Below are 25,546 nucleotides of genomic sequence, written 5' to 3'. Positions count from 1 at the left end.
CACCAAAACATTCATTACACACAACTGCTGTCTTGAAAGGTTTTCATGTCATCATCACAGAAGGATTAGACATCTCAAATGATAACACTTAAGGAATGACTAATACATTTCTCCTTCATACCCTCCCCACCAACTAATTCATACTAAGGAAAACATTTGACTATCACTACTTTATGTCTCAATTCCTAGTTTATTTCAAATTCCCTCCCTTGGGAAAAGGAATTGTGCTTTTTAAAACTTAATTTACTTATTGAATACTTAACTGTCATTTTGTTTTTATGGTGTATGAAGTGAAGCATCATTTAATTAGACTGCTGAATAGTGATGTGTACAGCCTGATTTAATGTGCTTTTCTTCAAAGCACTATGAAGCCTGTTTTAAGGGGAGTGTCAACCCCTGGGTGTACAAAATAAGAACTTGAGTTAATGATGTACCACCTATAACACACAGCGGTACTTTGTGGTTATCTTCTCCTACCCCTAGGCCACTTAATATCCAGTTACTGATAATGGTTCTGTACTATTGCACTACTTTGGACCAGTAACTATGTAGCCCGCTGCCCATCCCTCCCCTTTATGACCTTTCAATAGTCTAATACTCTTCTTTGCATCACCTCTCCTTCATTTGCACTGATTTGAAAACAAATCCCCTGTTGAGTTGCCATATTATTTTCACATATCCTATTTTTGGGGGGATAAAGATGTGGAGTGATCAGTGAAGACGAAGGAGAGGAAGTGACTATAGTTTATTATTAAGAGTCGGTCTTAATGCTTCCCTTATGGCTCCTCCTGTAGGAACCACACCTCGTTGCGTCGGCCGTAGGGTTTCATTGGCGGGTCGTAGGTGCAGCAGAAGTACTGTTTCCGCTGAAAGGGGGCAGTCTCACCAAGAGTTTTGGTTAGGCGAGAGGCCTCTGCTCGGTACTCAGTCTCCCCTGCGAAGCCTCCAAACTGCCTGTGAAAAGAAAGAGTAGGTGGAAAGGAAAGATAAAGAGGATATGTGATCAAATTTTTGAATATTAAATAAAAAATTATTGTAAAGAATTAAAGAACAAAGTGAGGTGAAGACTGCATGGAGACACCCACAGTGAGTAGACAGTCATGCCGGGTCGATCCTCGATTCTGATGGCACTGTCGATGGGCACAGGGGGACTGACTTGGTAGTTTGTGGGAATCCTGAGGCTAACCACCAAACGGCGTGACATCACACCATCGTCCCTGGGATATACTGTGATGATAACCGGTGCTGTCGTCCCCATTGCCTCCCCTTGGAAAACAAAGATACAGAGGACAGATAGAGGGGATAGCAGACAACTTATTGCAACAGTCTTATTATGTGTGCATCGAGTTCATTGCATCCTCATAGGCCCAGTTTCAAACTGACCTCTAGCATCAAACAGAGTAGACACTTCTTCAGTCACCCTTGAAGATCTGAAAGTACTGAATAGGTGCCAGTAACATGGTAATAACACTATCAAATCCTCTGGTAGACTAGGAAGAGTTTTCACCATATTACTTGCTTACATCAATGCAATACTTTCAGATATGCACATTACATCGGTGGCTCAATTCAATCCGTAGCGCTTAAGACCTGCGCTACAGCGGTTAGTTAGAGGCAATGTTTCCGCATTCACGGTAAGCGCTGCATATGTCAGCTCAATCAGGAAATTTCCTTCAAATGTCAATCGCGCTATAGCGCTGAACTTCAGCGATATGGATTGAGTCGAGCCCCTAGATCTTTATGAGCTTAGGGCTCATTAAAGATGTGTCCACATGTGAAGTCCACTGACTGACAGGCCCTGCTCTCTGATTGGCTCACCTTGGTCGTTGCTTCCCCCATTGTACACGAGAAGCTTCCTCACTAGCTCCCCTGTCACCTGGTCAAACGTCCGCCCCTCTGAGCTCACTGAGGCATACTTTGCACCATCGTACCTCCGCACCTCGTAGCTGACCCCCTCCTGGGAAGAGAGCGGGAGGCAAAACGTGATTCACCAATGACACACATGTTGACAAACTGTTCAGAGGGAAGGACGCCACACACTACTTGGGGGTTAGAGGGGGGTGGGGCTGGGGGTGCTGTGATTGGCGATATGCAATGGGCAGAATCTGTGCTCACTGATTCCGGTGAAACACTTGGAGTGGAAACTAACAGAGGACAGCCAAATACCCCCAGAAAAGGATCGAGATCAAAAATATTACGCTGATTTGATTCCAGTCCATTCCGGCTCTGCTCTCAGGGCCCCGCAGTGTTTAATGAAGCCTAAAGAGAATAATGGGACAGAGATGCCTGTTCTTACATAAGACCAAACCATAGGCGCCGCACACACACACACACGGCAGAGTGGGGTTAATGCGGTGTGTACACACACTCACTGACTTGCTGCCTGTTCTTATACATGTTATGATGTACTTGTCCTAAGAGGAAGGCTTATGCTGAGAAATATCAACCATTAAATAACAGAGGAACGTTACGTTTCACAATAATCACTCATTCCATAACCAGTCTTGAGTAAATCTGTTCCACTGAAAGGGACCTGAATGAAGGCCACATTTTTGAAAGCACCAATTTTTTTGTTCAGATCCATTCCACTAAGTTATCCCTTGTTTTAAATCACTCACGCTGAATACGAATGCCTGCTACATGACTAGACATATAATGCAATGTAAATACTACATTATGCACTGAAAACACTATTTAAAAGTAGGACTGGATGACAACATAATGATGTTTGTTTCCAATATTAGGGTTGTTTTCCTAAAGAAGTTAAATCTGCTTCGTGTTTTGTTTCCTTGCCACGACACTACAGCTGGTCTAATTGGGATGTCAAGAACTCGTTCATAGTGCTTCTGACTAGTGTTTGGTGTTCATATTGATGAAGGCGTTGTGGCTGCAACCCATCCTTGAGACTGTGGAGTAAATGTAAATGTAAAGCTCATAAGAAATAACTACAGTCAAGATGGGATGACAGTAATGCCATATCTTTAACACGTTTTCTTACTTCACTGCAATTATGCTATGATGTGTCACTGGTGTCAACTGGCCCACTGCATAGTCATTCCCATTGTGTTGTTCCACAATTTTTGTTATTTTGGCTCTGTACTCCAGCACTTTGGATTTGAAATGATACACTGACTATGAGGTTAAAGTGCAGATAGTCCGCTTGAGGGTATTTTCATCCATGTTGGTTGAACCATTTAGATACAGCACTTTTTGTACATAGTCCACAAATTTTAGGGGACCAAAAGAATTGGGACAAATTCACTGATATGTGTATTAAAGTATTAAAAAGTTAAGTATTTGGAAACATTCTATTCTTATTTACAATAAAATTATCCAAAAGTGCTGGAGTACAGAGCCAAAACAACAACAAAATTCACTGTCCCAATAGTTTGGAGCCCACGGTATATGTCACTGTGACCAACATTAACAAGACATGTAGGTGACATGTTCCAACAGCAATAATTGAAGCTTTGTTCCTGAGTTCAGTCTAAAGGTGCAATTAGCGTGTGTGCTTAGCTGGAATCCTGCAACCTTCGTATATAATTAATCTGTGTCTCAGCTGGGTAGACATGGGCCATAATTATTGTGGATGTGCTAATATTAGCAATTCATTTCATATTCAACCCGCTCTCTTTCTTTTTCTAACTTTTAAACAAATGGTTTTAATTGGTTTGAATGTCATGTGAAGTTTGTAAACCTCTCACACAGAGAAGTTGACATTTCAATCTTACATGACAACTATGGCCTCTATAACCATTCAGTTGGCTTGGAGTATGAGCCTGTCTTGTGTATCAAGAAATAGACAATGTGCTGTCATTATATAATAAGCATATTGTGCTGTCAACTTGTCCATCTAATCAAATGTCTTGTCATTACTAAACAATGCATGGTGCCAAGTAAGATCATTTCAGAGGAATTAAAACATTGCGTAAATGATAAATGTAACCGCTCTCAAATGCACAGACAGAGAAAGGACACAAGGACTGACCATCCATGATACCAAAATTATAGTTTTAACCATGTTTTGAGGCTATACAGTGTTTGTTTACATTTACGTTGTTTACAAACATTGGGTTGATGGGGTACGACAGTTGAGGATATGACAGTTGAGGATATGACAGTTGAACCAAGCTCATGAGACATTTATTTTATATTCTTCAAGAATCAGTGTGTACATATCATTAATTTATAAGTCCAAAAATGGATGTAACTACTAAGGATTCTAGCTTTAAAGCCATCTCCTTCCATTTCTAAGCCATTTGTAATATGAGGGCACACCAAGCTCTGTGTGTGTGTGTGTGTGTGTGTGTGTGTGTGTGTGTGTGTGTGTGTGTGTGTGTGTGTGTGTGTGTGTGTGTGTGTGTGTGTGTGTGTGTGTGTGTGTGTGTCTGAGCATGTGCAGACAGTTCATCTGTATTCAGTTTTAATTAAGAGTGAATGATGTCAGACTCCTCTCAGATTTCCTATGAGCGTGTGTCTGTGTGAGATTTCAGTGTGATCATTTAGTCTCGAGTGAAGTTAACAGATTTAGCACTGACTGACTTCAAAACTGCTAATAGCCTGTCTATCGCCTATTTAATGGCCACATGTGCCTATTGATACAGTGTCTTTTTCCTATTCCTCATACAGTCTTTTTGGTCGTCTGGTTGCATGTTATAGATTGAAGTAGTTCCAGATTCATGATCAGTCTTTTTGTCAGGCCAATGTCTGTAGATGTGTCTGTCAGCTGTATGGTCAGTGTAGCAGTATACACAGTGGTGCCACTACTGAGGTCATAGGGAACACACAGAGATCTGCCCCCACCCTCTACTGCGAGCTCACAGGTGCCAGGAGGTAAGGTGTAATTAATAATGGTTGGTTTCAAAAGGTTAAACACTTTAAAGGTATTGGCATTACATAACCCTTAAAATCCATAATACACAGGCCTACTGATAATCAAAATAGATTTTTCTTCAGAATCATGGTAGGCTGGGGCCAATAGGCTAGTTTCACTGCAACCAAAGTGAGTAACAAACTAAAAATGTCTTAGAATAAAAAAAGATTTGAATATACTGAAGAGATCTGTCTGTAATGACCAGACAGTTGTTTTATGCACCAAACAAGACGGAGGTGTATAGTGGCGCGCGCGATCAAGTGATGCAATGCTTGACTGACAGACACACACACACACACTCTAAAGTTGAAACTGACAGGTCAAGGTGTATCCTACCTTGGTCTCGCTGCTGAGCAATTTGTAGTCCGTTTCTTCGGTGTTCCCGAAAATTGAATTCTTTATCATTCCAAACATCGCGCTCTGGCCAGGTCACCACTCTGCTGCGCGCGTTGTCCCTTTATACAATGTTATGTTGCCGCCTGTGTTTCCTTTGTGAAACAACTTGTTCTTATTTCATAATCTAGCCTACCTTCTTATTTTTGTCCAACTTTTAAAATCACATAAGGAGATTCACTTTTGTACACTCCTTTACTTGATCCTCGGCCTTATTGGATAAGTCAAATCAGAACCTATATCTATTCACGTATTTATATAATATTGTTACCTAGTAGTGCAACTAGGTTGAAATAGTGAATCTAGCTTCCAGCTCACTAGACGAGTTGACGAATTACAGCCATGAATATAAACAACTGTCTCCGCCCTCCCTTCCACGCCTCCACTCCTTTTTTATTTATTAACCATTTCCACTTAATATCTAGCCTACTTTTCATTCACTTAACATGAATGATTCCCACCGATTATCATGCACATTATTGCAGGCGGTAACATGATCTAGTTTATTTCATTTGTATTTAGATCTCCACTGCGTAAGATTATACTCGCATTAAACATTCATACACTGAATACTTAATGCAGAGGTGTAGCCTACTATATTTAGTAATACAGAATCGTGATTGAAATGAGAACCTGTCATTCGCTTTTCACATACCACCTCAAAACATACACATAGCAGTGACACGCTTGTGCAACATTATGTTCTCTCTCGCCAGCTGTGTGTCAAAGTAATTCTATGTCTTGGTATGAATGGAGTAGTGGGATGTAGAGACGCGTGTTATTTTGCGACTTTATAACAATATAATTTGACGCTATCTGTTGGTGTGCCACTATGCATTACATTCCCACAACATGCATGTGGACGCTGGGTGCTGCCGCGCATGTGCAAGCATATTTCTTGTCCCTATGTGTCACAGTGCTGCGTAGCTCTAGGGTCAATCTATTTAAACCCACACAGAAGACAATCTTAGTCACCGTGTAACAAATGGAATGGGGAGAGTTACGCAGCTACATAGATTTAACTATGAAAAGGGGATGGAGGAATAGAAGAGAATGAATAGTCCAATAGGGTCACAGTTAACGACGAGGCTTTCTTTTTGAACGATAATCCAGGATGAAAACATAGCAGCAAAGGTCAAAGAACGAAAAAACAGTTCCCAGAAGGTAATACATGTTTCTCGTATAAAAAAAAAATGGCAAAAGACTGCAGAGAAAAATGTAGTGGAGTTGGTAGAAATGCCAGTTGCCATGGACACAATGAAACAAATTAATCTGCCAGTACAAAGCAATACAACTCCTATCTGCTGTTTTCCATTGTGCTGGTAATACTCTTCTTATAAAACGCCCACGAGACAAAATGCATATAGTTATACTTCTCTTATGCATGTTGCATGCCCTAGCATTATCTAAGACCTTTCCTTTATTTCACTGTTGGCTGGTCTTCACACTGTTTAAACCACTGGCCAAAGGGTAGTGAAGAACAAAACATGTAAAATATCAAAGGCCACGCAATGATCCATCCATCTGATTTATCATACCCTCTTTGTAATGCTTAATATTTTAATTAACCAGGAATTTTAATTGCCTGATGTCCTTTAAAATATAAATATGACTGAATTAGTTCTCATCAGTTTTATCTGCCGAGTATGAGTGCTTTACCTGAACATCATACATTGCTCCAAGTAAACCTTACTGAATTGAGGTCAAAAGGGATATCATTATTTAATTGCTTATGTTTTATTAGCAGATTATTAACAGGCACTAGCAGCATACGGATTGCAAGAAAAGTGTGATGTCATGGTGACCCGATAAAAGTGATTAATACCTTTATTTGGCTAAATTTGTCCCATTGTATTTACAAAGATTTTAATTACAGCCATTGTCTTGAGACAGACATAGAAAGTGAGGAGTGGTAGGGAGAGCTGGGAATCTCATATTTCTAATAGCTTTGATCCTCCCTTGTATAAAATCACAATTCACAGTCCTTCATCTCTTCCTCTGTTTTGTAAAAGAGCAAAATAGCATTAGGTCCAGCGTGATGATTTACAACCCTCTGGTGTTGTACGAGAGTCTTCTCCCATCCCTTCTCTCACTTCTCCCAGCCCTTCCCTCCAGGCTGAGTGGGCAGCCTGAGCCCCACAATTCCTGCCATCTCCTCTGTGTCACGCTGCCCTTTCCCATGGTACATGTCGTAGAGAGCCATGTGTTGCCGGGTGGAGGTGAGCAGACAGAGGTAGCTGTGCGAAGCATGGAGGGCCTCCTCCTGAGCACGACAATATCTCTCCCCAGTGATCTAAAAGAACGGGCAGAATTAAGATAAAAAGCATGTATAACCATGCATAACAATGACACTAACGTCACCATCTTGAAGGTGAATTTATGCAGCAATTACACTTGCAAATAGATATGATACATTTACTAAAGAAATATAAAGTGCCTAGTGAAAGTAAACACCCCCCTTGTCTTCACATTTTGCTGCCTTAAAATAAAATCTAAAAGGGATTAAATTAGATTTTTCCCCCTACAGAGCTACACAACCTACAATACTGTACAATTTCAAAGTGAAAGAAAGTTATAGAACATTTTCCAAATTAATAAACAAATACAAGATGTCTTGATTGTGTGTCTTCACACCCCAGAGTTAACCTCTCTGCGAGTAAGGCTAGTTTCCTGAATTTCCGCCTGTCTGACGTGCCCAAAGTAAACTGCATGTTACTCAGGCCCAGAAGCTAGGATATGCATATAATTGGTAGAATTGGATAGAAAACTAATCATGTCTGAGTATAACAGAAGTGATACAGCAGGTGAAAACCCAAGGAAAATCGATCCGGAAAATTTGTTTTTGGAGCTCCGAATGCCTTCCAATGCAATGCTATTGAAAGATCTAATTTTCACCTCCCAAATTGCAGTTCCTATGGCTTCCAGTAGATATCAGTCTTTATACAAGGTTTTAGGCTTGTTTTTTTGAAAAATGAAGAAGTATTTGTAGTCTTTCCAAGTTGAGCGTCAGGGCAAAAGTAGACTTTTTGTGCCGTGAACGTGGGTGCGCTCTTCGTTCTTTTCCTTTGCCATTAAACATAGTAATCTCCATCTGAAATATTATCGTTTATTTAGATATTAGACAACCTGAGGATTAATAAAAACATCGTTTGACTCGTTTGGACGAACTTTGCTGGTAACTTTTTGGAATCCTTTGTATGCATGTTGAAGGACTGGATTATTGAATTCAATGGCGCCAACTAAACTGCGTTTTTGGGATATAAAGAAGAACTTTATCGAACAAAACGACCATTCATTGTGTAGCTGGGACCCTTGGAATTGCAAACAGAGGAAGATCTTCAAAAGTAAGTGATTTATTTTATCGCTATTTGCTATTTCGTGACACCTGTGCTGGTTTGGAAAATATGCCAATGTGAGGCACGGTCCTCAGACAATCGAATGCTATGCTTTCGCCGTAAAGCCTTTTTGAAATCTGACAACACAGTTCGATTACCAAGATTCTAAGCTAAAGAATCATGTATGAGACTTGTATTTTCATGAATGTTTAATATTACGATTTTGTATTTTGAATGTGGCGCGCTCTGATTTCACCGGATGTTGTCGAATTTGATCCCGCTAGCAGGATCTCCGCACTAAGAGGTTTAATACTTGGTGGAAGCATCTTTGGCAACCATTACAGCTGTAAATAACTTTCATTAAGATTCTACCAACTTCACACAACTCTTAAAGGTAAAAATACTGCATAGCTATAGTTTTTAAATCAACATTTCTCAAGCTCAGTAAATTTGGTTGTGAATCATTGATGGACAGCAATATGTAAAATCTTAAATCTGCTTAAAAATAATTTAAAAAATACAATTATATAAAAACAAATCTAAATCTGAGACAAGTCAGGACTGAGACTGGGCCATTCAGGAACATCAACCACTTTTAAAAGCCATTCTGGTGTGTCTTTTGCATTAAAATGTTTATTTGTCCCACTGAAAAATAAAACTCTACTCCAGGGTTAGGTTTTCAGAAGACTGAGGTGGGTTTTTCTGTAGCTTTTTGCCTGGGCTGTGCTCCTTTCATATGTCTTTTGATCCTAACAAACTTCCCAGTCCCTGCCGGTGACAAGCATACCCATAGCATGATGCTGCCACCACAATACTTGAAAATAGAGATGGTTTCACTCGTGACGCAACAAGAACCGGGATTGGTCGGACCAGGCAATGTTTTACCACTCCCCAATTGTCCAGTATTGGTGATCACGTGCCCACTGGAGCCGCTTCTTCTTGTTTTAAGCTGATAGGAGTGGAACCCGGTGTGGTCGTCTGCTGCAATAGCCCATCCGTGAAAATTAGGAGTATGTTGTGTAGACCTGTTGTGAGTTCCGAAATGCCGTTCTGCACACCACCGTTATTTCCCTGTTTGTGGCCCACATGCTAGCTTGCACGATTCTTGCCATTTTCCTTCAACCTCTCTCATCAACGAGCTGTTTTTGCCCACAGGACTGCCGCTGACTGGATGTTTGTCGCTCCATTCTTGGTAAACCCTAGACACTGTCATGCGTGAAAAGCCCAGGAGGCCGGTCGCTTCTGAGATACTGGAACCGGTGTGCTTGGCACCGACGATTATACCATGTTCAAAGTAGCTTAGGTCACTCGTTTGGCCAATTCTAACGTTCAATCAAACATTAAAATGAATGCCTTGATGCCTGTCTGCCTGCTTTATATAGCAACCCATGGCCACGTGACTCACTGTCTCTAGGAGCTAACCATTTTCTTGAACAGGGTGGTGTACCTAATAAACTAGCAACTGAGTGCATGTAACCTGAAGAGTTGGAAAAAGTTGGTAGAATCTTATTCCAAATGATTCACAGCTGCCCAAGGTGATTCCACCAAGTATTAACTCAGGGGGTTGGAGACTTGTCCAACTTATGTTTTTTTCATTCTTTCAATTTTAAAATGAGGAGTAGGTTGCTAGATCTGTAGAAAAAAATATTTAATCCATTGTTAGATTGAATTTTAAGGCAGTAAAATGTGAAAAAAGTTCAAGGAGGTGTAGACTTTCTAAAGGAAAGGGGATACCTAGTCAGTTGCACAAATGAACGCATTCAACTGAAATGTGTCTCCCGCATTTAACCCAACCACTGAATCAGAGAGGTGCGGGCGGCTGCCTTAATCGATGTCATCGGCGCCCGGGGAGCAGATGTTGTTGGACTATATAATAACAGAGTTTGGAATCAACAGGATCCTGAACAGCTTCTACCGCCAAGCCATAAGATTGCTGTTGTGTTTTTACTCTGAGAATTAGAACCTAACGTACACTATGATGAACTCACACCAAGTTTATTCTTCCCAGAGGATCAATACAGCTGCCTTAGACAAAGACATTGTATACACAAGCACTGATATTTAACCCTTTCTCTTACGCTGAGTCTCCTCCTACACATCTGAACAAACATTGCATCTATATTGCTAGGCAGGAAACTAAGTGATACGTGCCAGAAACTTTTCTTTCTCCCGTAACGTGACCTGACCTCGACCTCCTTCATCACTAATCCATGGCGCTCTCCCCTTATCAATGCCTACCATGTGATCGCTTTCCCTACACTCAGAACATTCCAAGCTTAATTGCACCCACTATATACTTTCCTCCTACAGATAACCATTAACCTCTGGTGTAGCCCCTCGGCTATGGCACCCCTCCGGTCTCTACTACAGCTAATGATGAATAACATTTGAAGTTCAGAAATCCAAACATATCACTGCTAAATAGCTAATCAAATGGCTACCCGGACTACCTGCATTGACCCTTCTTTGCACCAACTCTCTTACACTGACGATGCACACACTGGACTCTACCCAGACACACTTTACATCCCAACACACACGCACACTGACAGCGCACACTGACTTTCATACTCTCCACATAGCTGATGCTACTGTCTATTACCCATCGTATTGCTTAGTCACTTTACCCCTACCTATACGCAAGCTACCTCAATTGCCTCTTACTCCTGCACATCGACTCGCTGGTACTACTTCCTGTATATAGCCATGTTATTATTTTTATTCACAGTGTATTTATTCCTCGTGTTAAAATGTCATTTACGCCTCCCGGGTGGCACAGTGGTCTAGGGCACTGCATCGCAGCGCTAGCTGCGCCACCAGAGTCTCTGGGTTCGCGCCCAGGCTCTGTCGCAGCCGGCCGCGACCGGGAGGTCCGTGGGGCGACGCACAATTGGCCTAGCGTCGTCCGGGTTAGGGAGGGTTTGGCCGGTAGGGATATCCTTGTCTCATTGCGCTCCAGCGACTCCTGTGGCAGGCCGGGCGCGCTAACCGAGGGGGCCAGGTGCACGGTGTTTCCTCCGACACAGTGGTGCGGCTGGCTTCCGGGTTGGAGGCGCGCTGTGTTAAGAAGCAGTGCGGCTTGGTTGGGTTGTGCTTCGGAGGACGCATGGCTTTCGACCTTCGTCTCTCCCGAGCCCGTACGGGAGTTGTAGCGATGAGACAAGATAGTAATTACTAGCGATTGGATACCACGAAAATTGGGGAGAAAAGGGGGTAAAATGTATTTAAAAAATAAAAAAAATATTTAAAAAATGTCATTTACATTTTTAAAAATCATCGTTCTCTCTGCATTGTTGGAAAATGACCTGTTGTTCACAAAGCATGAGAAATAACATTTATTGGGAAAAAATGGCTAACTTTACATTGTATACTACATCACATCTACTAACTAAAGAGGATGTAGTCAGTGGGGTCAGGGTGAATATATAGCCTACTGCATGAAGAGAGGATCGTGTCCCATCTCATGGTTGGGCTATGGTCTTACCATTTTGCCTAGTATTCTTGGTCAATGTTTGAATGAAGCCTACATTTGTTAAGTTTATGAGTTTGAATGGTTGGTAACACATTTGCCAAGAAGAAAGGAATGCTATGATTGGCTAGCTATATCAATCTAATCTTTTTTCCCCCAGGCCCACGGTCGCAAAGAAATCCACCAACCGCCCCAACATCAGACCATATTCAATGACACTCACAATATGTCAATGCCTGTGTAGGAGTAAGTGACATATGTAGGTAGATATCACACTATTAAACAATAGACAGGTAAATAGTATAAGAAGGCAGATGTGAGTGCATTTGCCATTCTGGTAAATACAGGAAACCAAAGATTAGCAGATGGTGTAATAGTGTAGTAGTAACATAAGATACATGGATAACATATGAAGACATAAGACAGCTGAACATTAAAGTAATGGACTACATGTTTACATTGATTATGAGACTGTGGTAATGGAAATCTCCTAAGGGACGTTCTGGCTCTTGTATTTTCTCCATTGTGCTGACAGACTGACTAGACATGTCAGCGCCTGGGCACTTGGACACACTAGATTTATAGTCTACCCATTACACTAAACAAAACATACATGTCAGACAGATAGGCGCTTAAAGAAATTGGACACTAGACACATAGTCTGCTGATTCTTTAAAGAGATACACCTGTCAGAGAAATATGTGTTTAGGGCACTTAGACCCACTAGACATATAGTCTGACCAGTCCATTACGTACATACATGTCAGACACATAGGCACATGAAGAAAGTTGAGACACTGGGATAGAGGGTCTGGCCACCATGATAATTTAACTGAAAGCAGATGATGGGTGTTAGTATGCGTGAACAAGCAGGAAGCCTGAACTAAAAAGATAATGATGTTGAAGAATTAGGGGAAGTATGTTTATTTGCATATGGGGTGGACTCATATGCTATTTGGGTATAAAGAGCGAACCAGTGCTCTGGGAGTGGGTGTGTTCCGTGGGACATTCGAGATGGTTATACTATTGTAAATAAAAGCATGTTTTTGATTTCACAAGTTCTGATAAAGCGTTATATTTCTGAGATGATTTTCCACGACATATTTGGCGAGCTGAGCCAGGAGGGACAGGGACTGAGGAATGGCGTCCAGGGCTGGAGATAGTTTCTTTGGACAATCTTGCAAACACTATGGCCACAACTATAAAAAGGTAAGCTTGTTCTTACATAGTTGAAATGTTTGTATGGATTGCTTCAGAGATCCTGTCTCAGCGAGAGGGGCGCCATGTAAGTCTCTCTTTCAAATTTCCTAAAAAGAAACCAGTAAAAACGAAAGAACTTTTGAATTCAAATGAATTTGCATGTATGTGTAATTTGGGGAATTGTATTAAATATAAATGCATGCGCATGTATAGAGAATGAGTGAATAGGCGATGTGAACTTTGTTTGTGTTAGGTGTTTAGTGGAGCATGCGCTCGTTCTGATTAGACCGTTCGAATGTGTAGCTTAAATGATGTGCTTGTTTGCGCCATCTGGCTGAGATGGCTGGCTATAATGTGGGACAGCCCATACGGTAAAAACAGATAATGTAGGTAGAAAATCCTGTGATACCTCTTCAATAAAATTAGTAGAAGGAATGCTTGGACAGGTTACTTATGAATAACGGCTCTAAAAAATAACAGAGAACTGCATAAATAAGTAGTTAGGAAGCCACGATACCGCTCTTTAAAAAAAGGAACATTTTTAAAGAGGTCTGCTTGGGTGGGATATTCGCGGCAGAAGGGTCTGTTGGTGAATATTTAGAAGGCAGAAAGAACGTTAGCCCGATTGTGCGGCGTTCAACTGCAAAAGTAGCTTATATGGTCAAAGCATAAATCAGTAGTTAAATAAATATTTCATGGTTAACGCTCTGAAAGGAGGACTGTACGGGTGAAATATTAGGTTGCAGGAAAACGTTGGCCCGATTGTGCGGCGTTCAACTGCAAAATTAGTTTATACGGTCAAAACATAAATCAGTAGTTAAATAAATATTCATGGTTACCGCCCCGAAAGGGGGACTGTACGGATGAATATTTAGGACGTTTGCCCGATTGTGCGGCGTTCAAATGCAAAAGAAATCCTGCGAATAAAAAACCGCTCTGTCTAGCTAACAGGGTTTTGTAATTCAGTAGGTCACGCCACAATACTACTCTAATAATAGAAGTAAAGATCAGTATTGGGGGGGTGAATAGAATATGAAGACAAGCTGATCCGATTAGACAGTAGTCTCGTCATATTGTAGAAATCCTAGAAGTCTAGGCTTATGTAGGAGGAAGTGAATTAAGTCAATAAAGAAAGACTAAGTTGTTTTGAGGTAAAAACAAAGGGATTGAATGAACAGATGAAACATAAAAGGATGAATGATAATGTTGTAAGAAATGAGTAGATCTGTGTAGAGATAGAACATTAGGAAGAAAGGAAGGATGGGTTGTGTGTGTGTGTGTCTGTGACCAACTGCTGGTAGGAAGAGGCATGCGCAAGCCTCTCTGACAGTTAACTGAGTGTAATTTGAGAAGGAGAGTGCATTTAACTCTCACAGGGAAGAGGAACGAAATTAAGGAACATCGAAGTAAAATAAGTTATAATCAAGGATAAAAACACTGATGTGATAAAGTAATAAGCGACCATAGTAAAATACTAAAAAAGGTGTTAAAATAAATAGTGATAAATAGTGAAATTCAGGACAGATTAAGGATTCACGAACGGTGTAACAAAGGAAGAGGAAAAAAACAGGCCGTCTATCACTCTGTACCCACAGAGACTGCGGTCTAAAAATAGCCTGAAGGACAGAGACCAGAATATGAGAGGTTTGTTTCACTAAAACCGTGAATCGGGAATTAAACAGTAAAATGGGATAAAAGACAATGAAATAATAAGAATATAGAGAATAGGTAAGAAAGTATAGACAAAATAAATTAATAAAGGTAAAAGTAAGACGTTAGATAGAGATCTTAACGGAGCGGGCAGTGGACTGGTGTGACTCAGTTGGTAGAGCATGGTGCTTGCAACGCCAGGGTTGAGGGTTAAATTCCCACGGGGGACCAGGATGAATATGTATGAACTTTCCAATTTGTAAGTCGCTCTGGATAAGAGCATTTGCTAAATGACTTAAATGTAATGTAAATGTAATCATAAAATTGATTAGAATTATAAAATTAATAAATAATGATATCTGTAAAGGGAAAAACACAGTGATATTTGAAGTATTGTACTAGAATAAGACATTAAGTCATCTGTAGTATTCAGAAATAATGTCTGTACTATATAGAGCGTGGTTTGAGAAGAGAAATTAAGTGATGTGACAAATGAATTTTTAATTGGAAAGGGGATTCGCTCTACCTTGGAAAAATAGTAAATAAAAGGTGTATAATACATGGGAGTATTTAGGAAAAATAAATAAATAATTAGTGGCATGACAACAAAATGACTGTTTCCATAGAATAGGGAGAGAAGGACACTATTACCTGATAAACAGGATAAATAGGACAAGGGAATTAAACAGTCACATGGGACCAAAATGTGAAGCTCGATTTGCAGGCATTCTGATGTCAACATTCTATCATCAGAAAATACATTGCGATGGGGTTGTGTGTGTGGTTCCTCTAGTCCTCGCAGACGTGCGGGTGATTGGCAGAACTATTGACAAGATCTAAGAACCAATAAGAAAATAGCTCTCTGTTCTGGATATAGGTATATCGGGTATGGGAAAATTAGTGTAATGTGACATTAGAACTTAGTGCGGTAGTAGGAAATGCCGCTATACAAGAGTTTATATCCTTGTCAAAATAACAAACAACTAATCGGTTTGAGGTTAGTGAGAATGGAATTTTTTACTTGTCGGTGTATAGTCTCTGAGCGAACAATGAGTGTTTCATAGAGATTACAGTTTATATGTGGTCAAGAAGAAGTATTAGATCACGTTTGACTTGACATCTAGTAGAGTAACGATGGAATTTTAATTGTTAGACATTCTATACCACAATTCTCTGGAACTGTTAAAGACGCTTTAGAATAAAATCTATGGATAAGTAAAATTATTGGTTTGCTGACTAAAAGGTAACATTGTGAATATTAACGATATGTACACTTTCTTTTCCAGAAAGAATAAGGAAAAAAAAAAAAAGGTTTTTTTTAATCTTCTCTGGTCAACAATGTCATTGGAGACTGCATTACTGTGGAAAGCAGTTAATTAAAGTCAGCCGCTTTAAAAATAAAAATATCTGGATAAGGCTAAAACATGGAGTTCTGGATGAGTGAGTCCAGTTCCTTTGCTATTATTAGCTTATGGTTCACTAGTGAGTACACCATGTACTGGGAATGAATATGCATTAGTAGATATATTGGAAGGGTTTTTTCCAATTCAGTTTCAAATTGGGTATGCAAAAGGATGAACATGTTTTTGAAAAATGTATTTAAGTTGCTCCTAAAGAAAGGGGGAGTGGAAACATATTAATGGTGTCAAAATGCCCTGAATCCTAGGAATTTCCTGTGAAAGACTGATCACCTTTTACTAGAAATTGTTGGAACAGGTGGGATTTACTTATAAAATGTTTAAGACACCAGACTCTATTCAAACTGTATAATTACTTTGAAAATCTATTATGTCTCTGGGAAAATTATGAAGAGTTGTACCCTTAAATTGAATAAGTTATTCGAATAGGTTTATTTTTATTTTTGATATAACATGGGTTCATAGGTAAAACTATCAGTTCCTTGGGGTTATGGTCTTTGGGTAAATACACAAATGTGTTTTGTTCATTATGCATATAAAAAGTGTTGAAAGTTATTCCAACGGGTTTATTGGAGTGTGGGTTTGTGAGGGTTTTTGTTGATAAATACATCATCTGTAATTCATCTGAGAGAACACTGGTGGAATAAGGGAGTTATCATAAGAAGGTGACGTCAGAATGCTTTAAGGCATGGGAGAGAATATCACCACAAGTGGGTGTGGAGATCAAACCCACCCTAACCGACTGAACAGTGAGGGACAACTGTGTCTGATGACCTGTGAACTGTATCTAAAAAAAGACATGCTGAAATGACATTATATTTGTTGGGAGAATAATGACTTAAAGTTTTTGGGGTACTGATTTTTTTATTATCAGGCCATTCATGAGAGAAACTGAGACAAAAGGGCTATTGGGAAAATAGATGGTACTGGTAATAAAAGGGTTTAGTATAAATGTTAATTATTAAAGGGATGTTGTGTATTGAATAGATAAGGTCAAATTTGAGTTAAAGTAAACACTAAGGACTGTTATCCTGAATATTGGGTTGGAAAATGTATTTAAGAAATAACTGTTTAGTTATTTAGATATAGAACTGTTTAAATTTAATAGGCCTAGGGAAGCTCTGGAAACTAATCCTGAGACAAGGTGGTTGACAAAACTTACAGAATATTAGATTAAAGGTTTTTTTTTTTTTTTGTTTGTTTTATAATGTCATTGGAATTGGAATGATAAAATCTAATGTTTAATTGAATAAAAAGATAGTCTGTTGTGCGATGATACCCAAGAATGAAGAAGAAAGAGACCAATAATAACATGGGCATAAAATGAAACAGATGGACGTTTTCTCCAGGTTTAATTACATTACGAATAGTGGAAATTTATTGCAAATGTGTAATTATTATAATTTTTTTTTCTCTTTTTCTCGTTTGGTCAATTTATTTTTGTTTTGAGGAACATAAGGTTGTGTATATGTTCCTGAGGAGGGACTGATACTGATATAAATGATATATAAATTGACTTAAGGATGTTTTAAGTATGTATCAAACAATGGCTGTTATGGGTTAGGGGACTCATAAATGAAGGTAATGGTAGTGAAGGGGTGTTATTTCTAGAAACTATGTATAATAATAGAGATAATTCACAGAAAAGGAAAGACAGCTGGCTGTGTAAAATATAGGGACAATTCTAAAGTAAATAGAACAATTCACATATCTAAAGATATGGTAAAAAGAATAAGTGGTGGCATTTTGAACACTAGAGCAAAAGTTTAAGAAACTTATTACTTAGTTTTGATAGGATTGGATATTAATCCAACTGGAAGACATTTGACTGATTACATGTTATTGTACAGCAGTTGATGTAGGGAACATCATTTGACTATCATTGAATATTTCTGTGGCAGGAGGCCAGGTATTTGAGGCAGAATGGTTACATAGGGCTGTTATTAAAAATTAAGATTTAGTGATCTTGCTAATGTTGTCAGGAAATAACCCATGTGTTAGTGTGTATGTCCTCAGGAAAAAACAGCCAGAAATGGAAGGGCTTGGGCTGCATTCTGGAGATTGAGTGTACATCAAGATACACCAGGCTGGTGGTATACTTCTTACAACACTGCAGTGGTAAAGTTCTTCATGTCTCTCTTTGGTGGGTGCATAAGTCTCACGAGAAGTAAGGTCCAGCTGAATAATGGGTGAGCTTGAAAACACCATGACAGAGGATGTGAAATTAGAGAGAGAAAGAGAGAGAGACTAGATTCCACTATAGACATACTGGGTTGAGTTTGGAGGCTACTTGTTTTATTTTTAATACATCATGTGAAAGAGAATGGATGATAGGATATTATACTCTAAACAAACATGTTAAAGGGATTGATATGAAAGCATATACAGTGTTGAATTAATTCAAGAAGAGATAATGTTAATTGTAGGTTATGCACATGATTATCAGTTGAAATGGAGCAGATGGGAAACTAAGTAAAAATGACATGATTTGGGAACACCTCTCAGAACCTGTGGCCGAAAGGGGAAGACTGGGTGGAAGCATGAGGAAGCTTTTTAGGGCTTTTATTTTTGTGGAGTCCAGCAGAAAAGTATCCTGGAGGCATAGAGTCAGGTAAAGAGAGAGTGGGAATTGTCATGGTCTCAGATTTCAGTTTGCATGAATATATTTATGCATAACACATAACATTGTCAATGCTGTTATGTTTTGTCTGTTGTTTTCCAAGTCTTATGTTTAGGAAACCAGAAGGAGAGGGGTTCGCCAGCTTCAGCTGGAATGTCTGTTTGTTGTGTGATGAGTGATGGAAGTAAGAGGATGTATGGTGCAATCATAGAACAGAGGCCATAAGTCTCTAAGTATGAATGCTTCACAGAAAGTAGGCAGAAACCTGAACCAGGATGAGAGGTTCTGCGTCTGATGATCCAAGGGGACCAGAAGGACCTCTCCCAGTGATACCAGGAGATCTAGTCCACGTTCGAGGGTTCCGGAGGAAGTGGGATCCACCGAGGAGAGAAGGACCCTACGAGGTGGCAACAGCCACAAAAACAGCAGTCCAAGTGAAAGGAAGCCAGACGTGGTACCATCTGAACCACTGCAGCTGAGTCCTAACAGAGAGAAGGATACAACCACATAGAGATGAGGACACAGAGGATGCTGATTCACCAGGAGGGAGCCTGGAGGGAGCAGGAGCAGCGGAAACGATTGAGACGCCAGGGAGGAGCCAAGAAAACAGCAAATCAAGTGAAAGCCAAAATATGACACGTGCACCGACTAATGCACCCAGAAGAGGAGGAGAGGCCTCACAAGGAACAGAATAAGAACAGAATAAGAACGTTTCTTCCCTAAAATTGAAACCCTTCCAGATGGAAGCTAAGTCCGGCCTGAGGAGGGAGCCTCAGGTGAAGAAAGAGGAGGAAAAGTCCCGCAAGCTGAAGAAAATGGGGATTACCCTACAATTGACTTTTAAAACTTTTGAATGGCCTCCTTTACAGACAATTGATGTTAGAACAACAAAAGAATAATGACATTGACATAACAGAAGTAACAGTGAATGCTAGTATAGAAACAACAGACTAATGCACAATCAAGATGTATGGTGGGAGCAGGAAGAGAAGAATGGAATCAGCCGAACAATCCAAAAAGACTGACAAGGTTAGAATCTATGTTCCACCTCAATTTATAACAGAAGCAGGAGAACTGAAGTCTATCTCAATCATAAGGATCAAACCCTTATCGGAGATGGCACTCTGTGGATGGACACATCACCAAACAAAGGGACAAGTCGTTTGGGATCCGAAAGGATGTGATCTGACATTAATCAAAGAAAAAGACGAGAGGGTGCTCATCATGAATCAGATTGAACCAGTTGAAGGTGAAGAATTAATAGTTGAAATAACAAGAACAACAGTGACCGAAGGGAGTAGCACCACTAGATGACATCGACTGCCCTTACCAAGCAGACCACCGTGCCAACAAAGCAACCTGAGACATCAGTCAGGAGAGTTTTTACTGATATTTGAAACTTTCTGATAAACTCTAATGATCTACCTCAAGATAAGAACATTGAAAAAGCAACAGAATTAGATATATCAGAATCAGAAGCACTCAAGGACACCACACGAGAAGAAGTAGTGAAGAAGAAGTGATATGAATGGGCTAAGTATATGGCAAACAGACACAGAATGGACAATTGTATTTTGTGAAGAAAATCACCTTTGTCTGATCTTTTAATAGTCTCTGAACCAGCATCATTTAAAAACTGTGTAAGTTGGAAAAATGACTATTGTACCAATAGAAAGTATTCTATTCCCTTGTGTGACATAAAATGTAGGATTGCTCTGGGTAAGCACTAGGGGTAAAACTATGTTAAATGAGACCATGCTGGGAGACAATGATTGTGTTGCCTATAATATTAGAACTGAATTAAATGTACCTCAATTAGACAGAGGTACCGTGGTTAAAGGAAAATATGAATGTTTTTACAGACACCACACCGAAGGAATTGATGTAGGAAACACCACTGTAGAATGTGATACTATTTGGGTGTTAGAGAATGCGGGAGTTCGTAAAAGTAATGATAAAGGGTTGATTATGAATAGAAAAGGGTTGTGTAGTTACATAACTCAGGTTGCGCCATCTCTTACTATGTTGAAAAATCAAGACAGAGGTATCGCTGATAGTTTCTGGATGTGTGGAAAAAACTAACTGTTGAATGTATTGCCTGATGGATGGATTGGTCTTTGTGCCTTAGAGCAATTAAATAGGTTACGATTATTAAATCACCCCATGATGACTATGTAAAACCTAGAGTTAAAAGGGCTTATGAGAAGGATCCTGAGATATACCTTAATGCAATTGGACTGCTTAGAGGTCTACCTAGGGATTTCAAGGCCAGAGATGAGGTTAAATCAGGATTTGAATCTATATTTTTGTGGATAACACCAAATATGAACTTAGAATGGATTAATTATATATGCTATAATCAGGCAGGGATTCATACTACATGCTCATTGCTTCATCAAAATATAATGGTTGATTATTAGTGTTTTTTATTTTAACTAGATCTTTCATTCCTATTTTATGTTATTAATTGGAGATGTTTGATCTAGTTGGGTTTTGTAAGTATATTATGTTTCAATTGGATCTTTTCTTCCTGTCTGTGTTTATGTATTGGAGATGTTTGGTACAAGTGATTTGTAAGCTTTATTTTGATAATGTTTTAGTCAATTGTTGGTATTGATATCTACTCTCTATATGTCATTTTTAGTATGGTTTTTGAGGTTAATTACCCTCAAGAGGAGGGATTATGTAGGAGTAAGTGACATATGTAGGTAGATATCACACTATTAAACAATAGACAGGTAAATAGTATAAGAAGGCAGATGTGAGTGCATTTGCCATTCTGGTAAATACAGGAAACCAAAGATTAGCAGATGGTGTAATAGTGTAGTAGTAACATAAGATACATGGATAACATATGAAGACATAAGACAGCTGAACATTAAAGTAATGGACTACATGTTTACATTGATTATGAGACTGTGGTAATGGAAATCTCCTAAGGGACGTTCTGGCTCTTGTATTTTCTCCATTGTGCTGACAGACTGACTAGACATGTCAGCGCCTGGGCACTTGGACACACTAGATTTATAGTCTACCCATTACACTAAACAAAACATACATGTCAGACAGATAGGCGCTTAAAGAAATTGGACACTAGACACATAGTCTGCTGATTCTTTAAAGAGATACACCTGTCAGAGAAATATGTGTTTAGGGCACTTAGACCCACTAGACATATAGTCTGACCAGTCCATTACGTACATACATGTCAGACACATAGGCACATGAAGAAAGTTGAGACACTGGGATAGAGGGTCTGGCCACCATGATAATTTAACTGAAAGCAGATGATGGGCGTTAGTATGCGTGAACAAGCAGGAAGCCTGAACTAAAAAGATAATGATGTTGAAGAATTAGGGGAAGTATGTTTATTTGCATATGGGGTGGACTCATATGCTATTTGGGTATAAAGAGCGAACCAGTGCTCTGGGAGTGGGTGTGTTCCGTGGGACATTCGAGATGGTTATACTATTGTAAATAAAAGCATGTTTTTGATTTCACAAGTTCTGATAAAGCGTTATATTTCTGAGATGATTTTCCACGACACCTGTCAAACAGATATTCAATTCAATTAGGGATGCACGATATATCGGTGAACATATCGGAATCAGACGATCTTAACTAAAAATTAAATCGACCGATATTTAGTTTAACACCAATGTGCAAAACCGATGTCAAAGCTGACATGCATACCTATATAACGTAGGTACATGACATAATGACTCCACGTTAAAAAATGTGCTGCACATGCAACACAGCATTCCTAACCTAGCCCACAATGTCTGCTGTGTGGATCGAGCAGTCAAGAAGTCGAGCATCATTTGAAAGAGTAAGAACATTTCAGTGAGACAACTCGAAGGTGAAATCCATTAAAGCCAAGATAATGGAATTCATTACCCTTGACTATCAACCGTTCTCTGTCGTGGGTGATGTTGGCTTTCGCCGACTGGTCGAGCACCGGTACACACTACCAAGTGCGCTATTTTTCCAGATGTTGCCCTACTGGAGTTACACAGTAATTGCATCACTGCTATTAGCTTCACAACATACATATTGTGGAATGCCGTTTGGGTCTTTGCGTGTCAAAAAAGATACAGTAGCACTGTCAAAGCTGTACAAAAAAAGTCTGCAAACACCGGCCACGAACGATGGGTTTACAATACCGCGTTGGTAATAAAGTATAATTTGTTCGACCGCAACTTCTGGGGTACCTAGCTAGCACCAATACAACCAGCCTGAAATCAATGACCAGTAGAAACTGCAGTCATTTTCATTATTCTTAGCAATGATTTAGGAATCCTTGTAAGTATTAGCTAGGTTGCCACTTGTTGTTCACCTATTGAAATTGAGCTTCAGTTCATGAAAATAAATAGCTAGCCAGCTACTTAACCCTGTTGCCCAAAGCTGATGTTATAAGCAGCCAGCTAGCTTCATCTGGCTAGTGAGTCTCGACCGCTGGGTTATGTGTTGTGAAGCTTGCCACAGTAAGGATTAGGCACAATAGTGGAATTAGCAGATTGGCTTCAAAATAAAAGTATGTCATTGACAGTGATGCAAATGAATATAACTAGTAGAATTATGCCATACTTTAATTTTGAAGGCTAACCGCAAAATCCACTATTGTGGCTCAATCCTTATCGTGGCTAGCTTCACATAGATGGTTCCAACCACCATTAATCAAATAAGACCTGTCTTATAAATTATGGTTATTTTAGATGATGACACTTAGCTATATAGTTAGCTAGCTAACTATAGCTACTGAAACAGATGTCGTTTTGCTATGTTTTTGAGGAAGAACATTGTTTGCATCCATGAGCTAGCTAGCTTTTTTTATGACCAGCACTGTAGGTGTGCGAGCCAACTTTACCAGCATCATAGCATATGTATCGATGAATCGTTGTGACATATGAAATACGAGTGATAGTGTAATCAATGTGTAATAACTATGTAAAAAAATGTATGAACGCGTTCAATTATTATGTGACGTGCAGTCAAATTCAGATCCTGATTGGTCAAATAGTGCTCTTTGACGTGTATCTTTTTTTGACACGCGTTCAATAGAAATCCTGGTTGAGAATGAAACGACTGAACAAATGAACAACAAAACAGCACAACAAGTAAGTGAAAGAAATAGGTTTTGATTATGTTTTACTGGTAACGTAAATGCAGCAAAATAACTTTTTGGTCAATGTGTGTGTAACCTTTATTTAACTAGGCAAGTCAATTAAGAACAAATTCTTATTTACAATGATGGCCTACCCCGGACGACGCTGGGCCAATTGTGTGCGTCCCTATGGGACTCCCAATCACGGCCGGATGTGATACAGCCTGGATTCAAACCAGGGACTGTAGTGACACCTCTTGCACTGAGATGCAGTGCCTTAGAACGCTGCGTCCATGTGTGTGTGTTAACTATTTAACTGTACTGGAATGCTTAAAAGGGCGCAAACATTTTAAATATCAGTTATCTGTATCGTTTTCTTTTGGCAAGGAAAATATCGGATATCGGCCAAAAATGTCATATCGGTGCATCACTAAATTAAATGTGAAATATTTTGGCCTGCTGTTATTTTCAATTTGTTACCTAGTTGTTATCCTGCCTTTTCAGGGACCCCAAAGCTCTCTGAAGCGTCTGCTGTTGAGAATCACTGTACATTTCTGCAGCAAATGAACATTGACAATGGATAATTATTAATTTCATGCCGGTAGTCCTGCAATATCTAGGCCTAATAATAGTGCATAGGAGGAAAAGTAGCACTAATATTAACGTTAGACACACAAGCTCGTGACGGTCACCTTGGCTTGGTTAGCCAGCTACTAGTAACGTTAGGGTCAATGATACTAACTTGGTGTTGCCATTGGATAACGTTAGCTTATCACTGTAATTTAGCAAATTAGTCCCATAACAAAGCCACGAATGCGGCTTATTCTTGAAGATAACCCGTTCCAGGATGGCTAAATTGTGGCTGGGGTCACTAACACATTTTTAACCACGGCAATCTAGCTAAGTTAACGTTAGCTTACGTTACCATGGTGGATAGATGTCGTGGTTTCATTAAAGTTGTAGCTAGCTAACCTCATTTGCTCATCAACACGACTTACCTGGTTTTTACGGAATTGATCTAAAACATAATTGTATGCCAAAGACTGTTTGTATTCCAGTCCTTTAATCGCTCGTATCTCCCTCAGGATCCCCCGGCAAAGGCGGAGAGGTGAAGCCAACGACGCCATGTTGGACTGGCGTGTTTGGGTGCGCACCTATGACATTTACATCATTCGTGCTCACCTACTACCAGGAGCACAAATAATGACATCACTTTCGTATAGTAATAGTTAAAACCTTCAAAATAAAAGCCCACGTTTCAAACCATTGCAATGTCGATAACTAATTCAAAAGATATTACACTCAGTGGACAGTTTATTAGGTACACCCATCTAGTACCGGGTCGGTCCCCCCTTTGCCTTCAGAACATCCGGAATACTTTGTGGGTATGGATTCAAAGTGTCAAATCAAATGTATTTGTCAAATGCGCCGAATACAACAGATGTATACCTTACCGTGAAATGCTGACTTACAAGCCCTTGACC

At 39.6% G+C, this 25,546-nt stretch overlaps 2 protein-coding genes across 2 annotated transcripts; both read right to left on the bottom strand.

Annotated features, from left to right (window-relative positions):
• Nucleotides 1–543: 543 nt before the first annotated feature.
• Nucleotides 544–5,530, bottom strand: LOC120046411 (heme-binding protein 1-like). The gene is made up of 4 exons (XM_038991622.1): nt 5,210–5,530; nt 1,819–1,957; nt 1,086–1,266; nt 544–954 (listed from the first exon to the last, which is right to left on the bottom strand). Exons 1-4 carry the CDS (start codon nt 5,285–5,287, stop codon nt 777–779), a joined length of 576 nt encoding a protein of 191 aa, XP_038847550.1. The 5' UTR covers nt 5,288–5,530; the 3' UTR covers nt 544–776.
• A 1,453-nt stretch (nt 5,531–6,983) lies between these two features.
• Nucleotides 6,984–25,242, bottom strand: LOC120046409 (protein FMC1 homolog). Its single transcript, XM_038991619.1, has 2 exons — nt 25,061–25,242; nt 6,984–7,559 (listed from the first exon to the last, which is right to left on the bottom strand). The coding sequence occupies exons 1-2, from the start codon at nt 25,187–25,189 to the stop codon at nt 7,356–7,358; spliced, it is 333 nt and encodes a 110-aa protein (XP_038847547.1). The 5' UTR covers nt 25,190–25,242; the 3' UTR covers nt 6,984–7,355.
• Nucleotides 25,243–25,546: the final 304 nt, after the last annotated feature.

The sequence above is a fragment of the Salvelinus namaycush genome, chromosome 4 (genome assembly GCF_016432855.1).
Source record: "Salvelinus namaycush isolate Seneca chromosome 4, SaNama_1.0, whole genome shotgun sequence".
NCBI classification, from domain to species: domain Eukaryota; kingdom Metazoa; phylum Chordata; class Actinopteri; order Salmoniformes; family Salmonidae; genus Salvelinus; species Salvelinus namaycush.
Note: the sequence above shows the minus strand (reverse complement) of the source record. Positions and strands in the feature narration are given on the sequence as shown.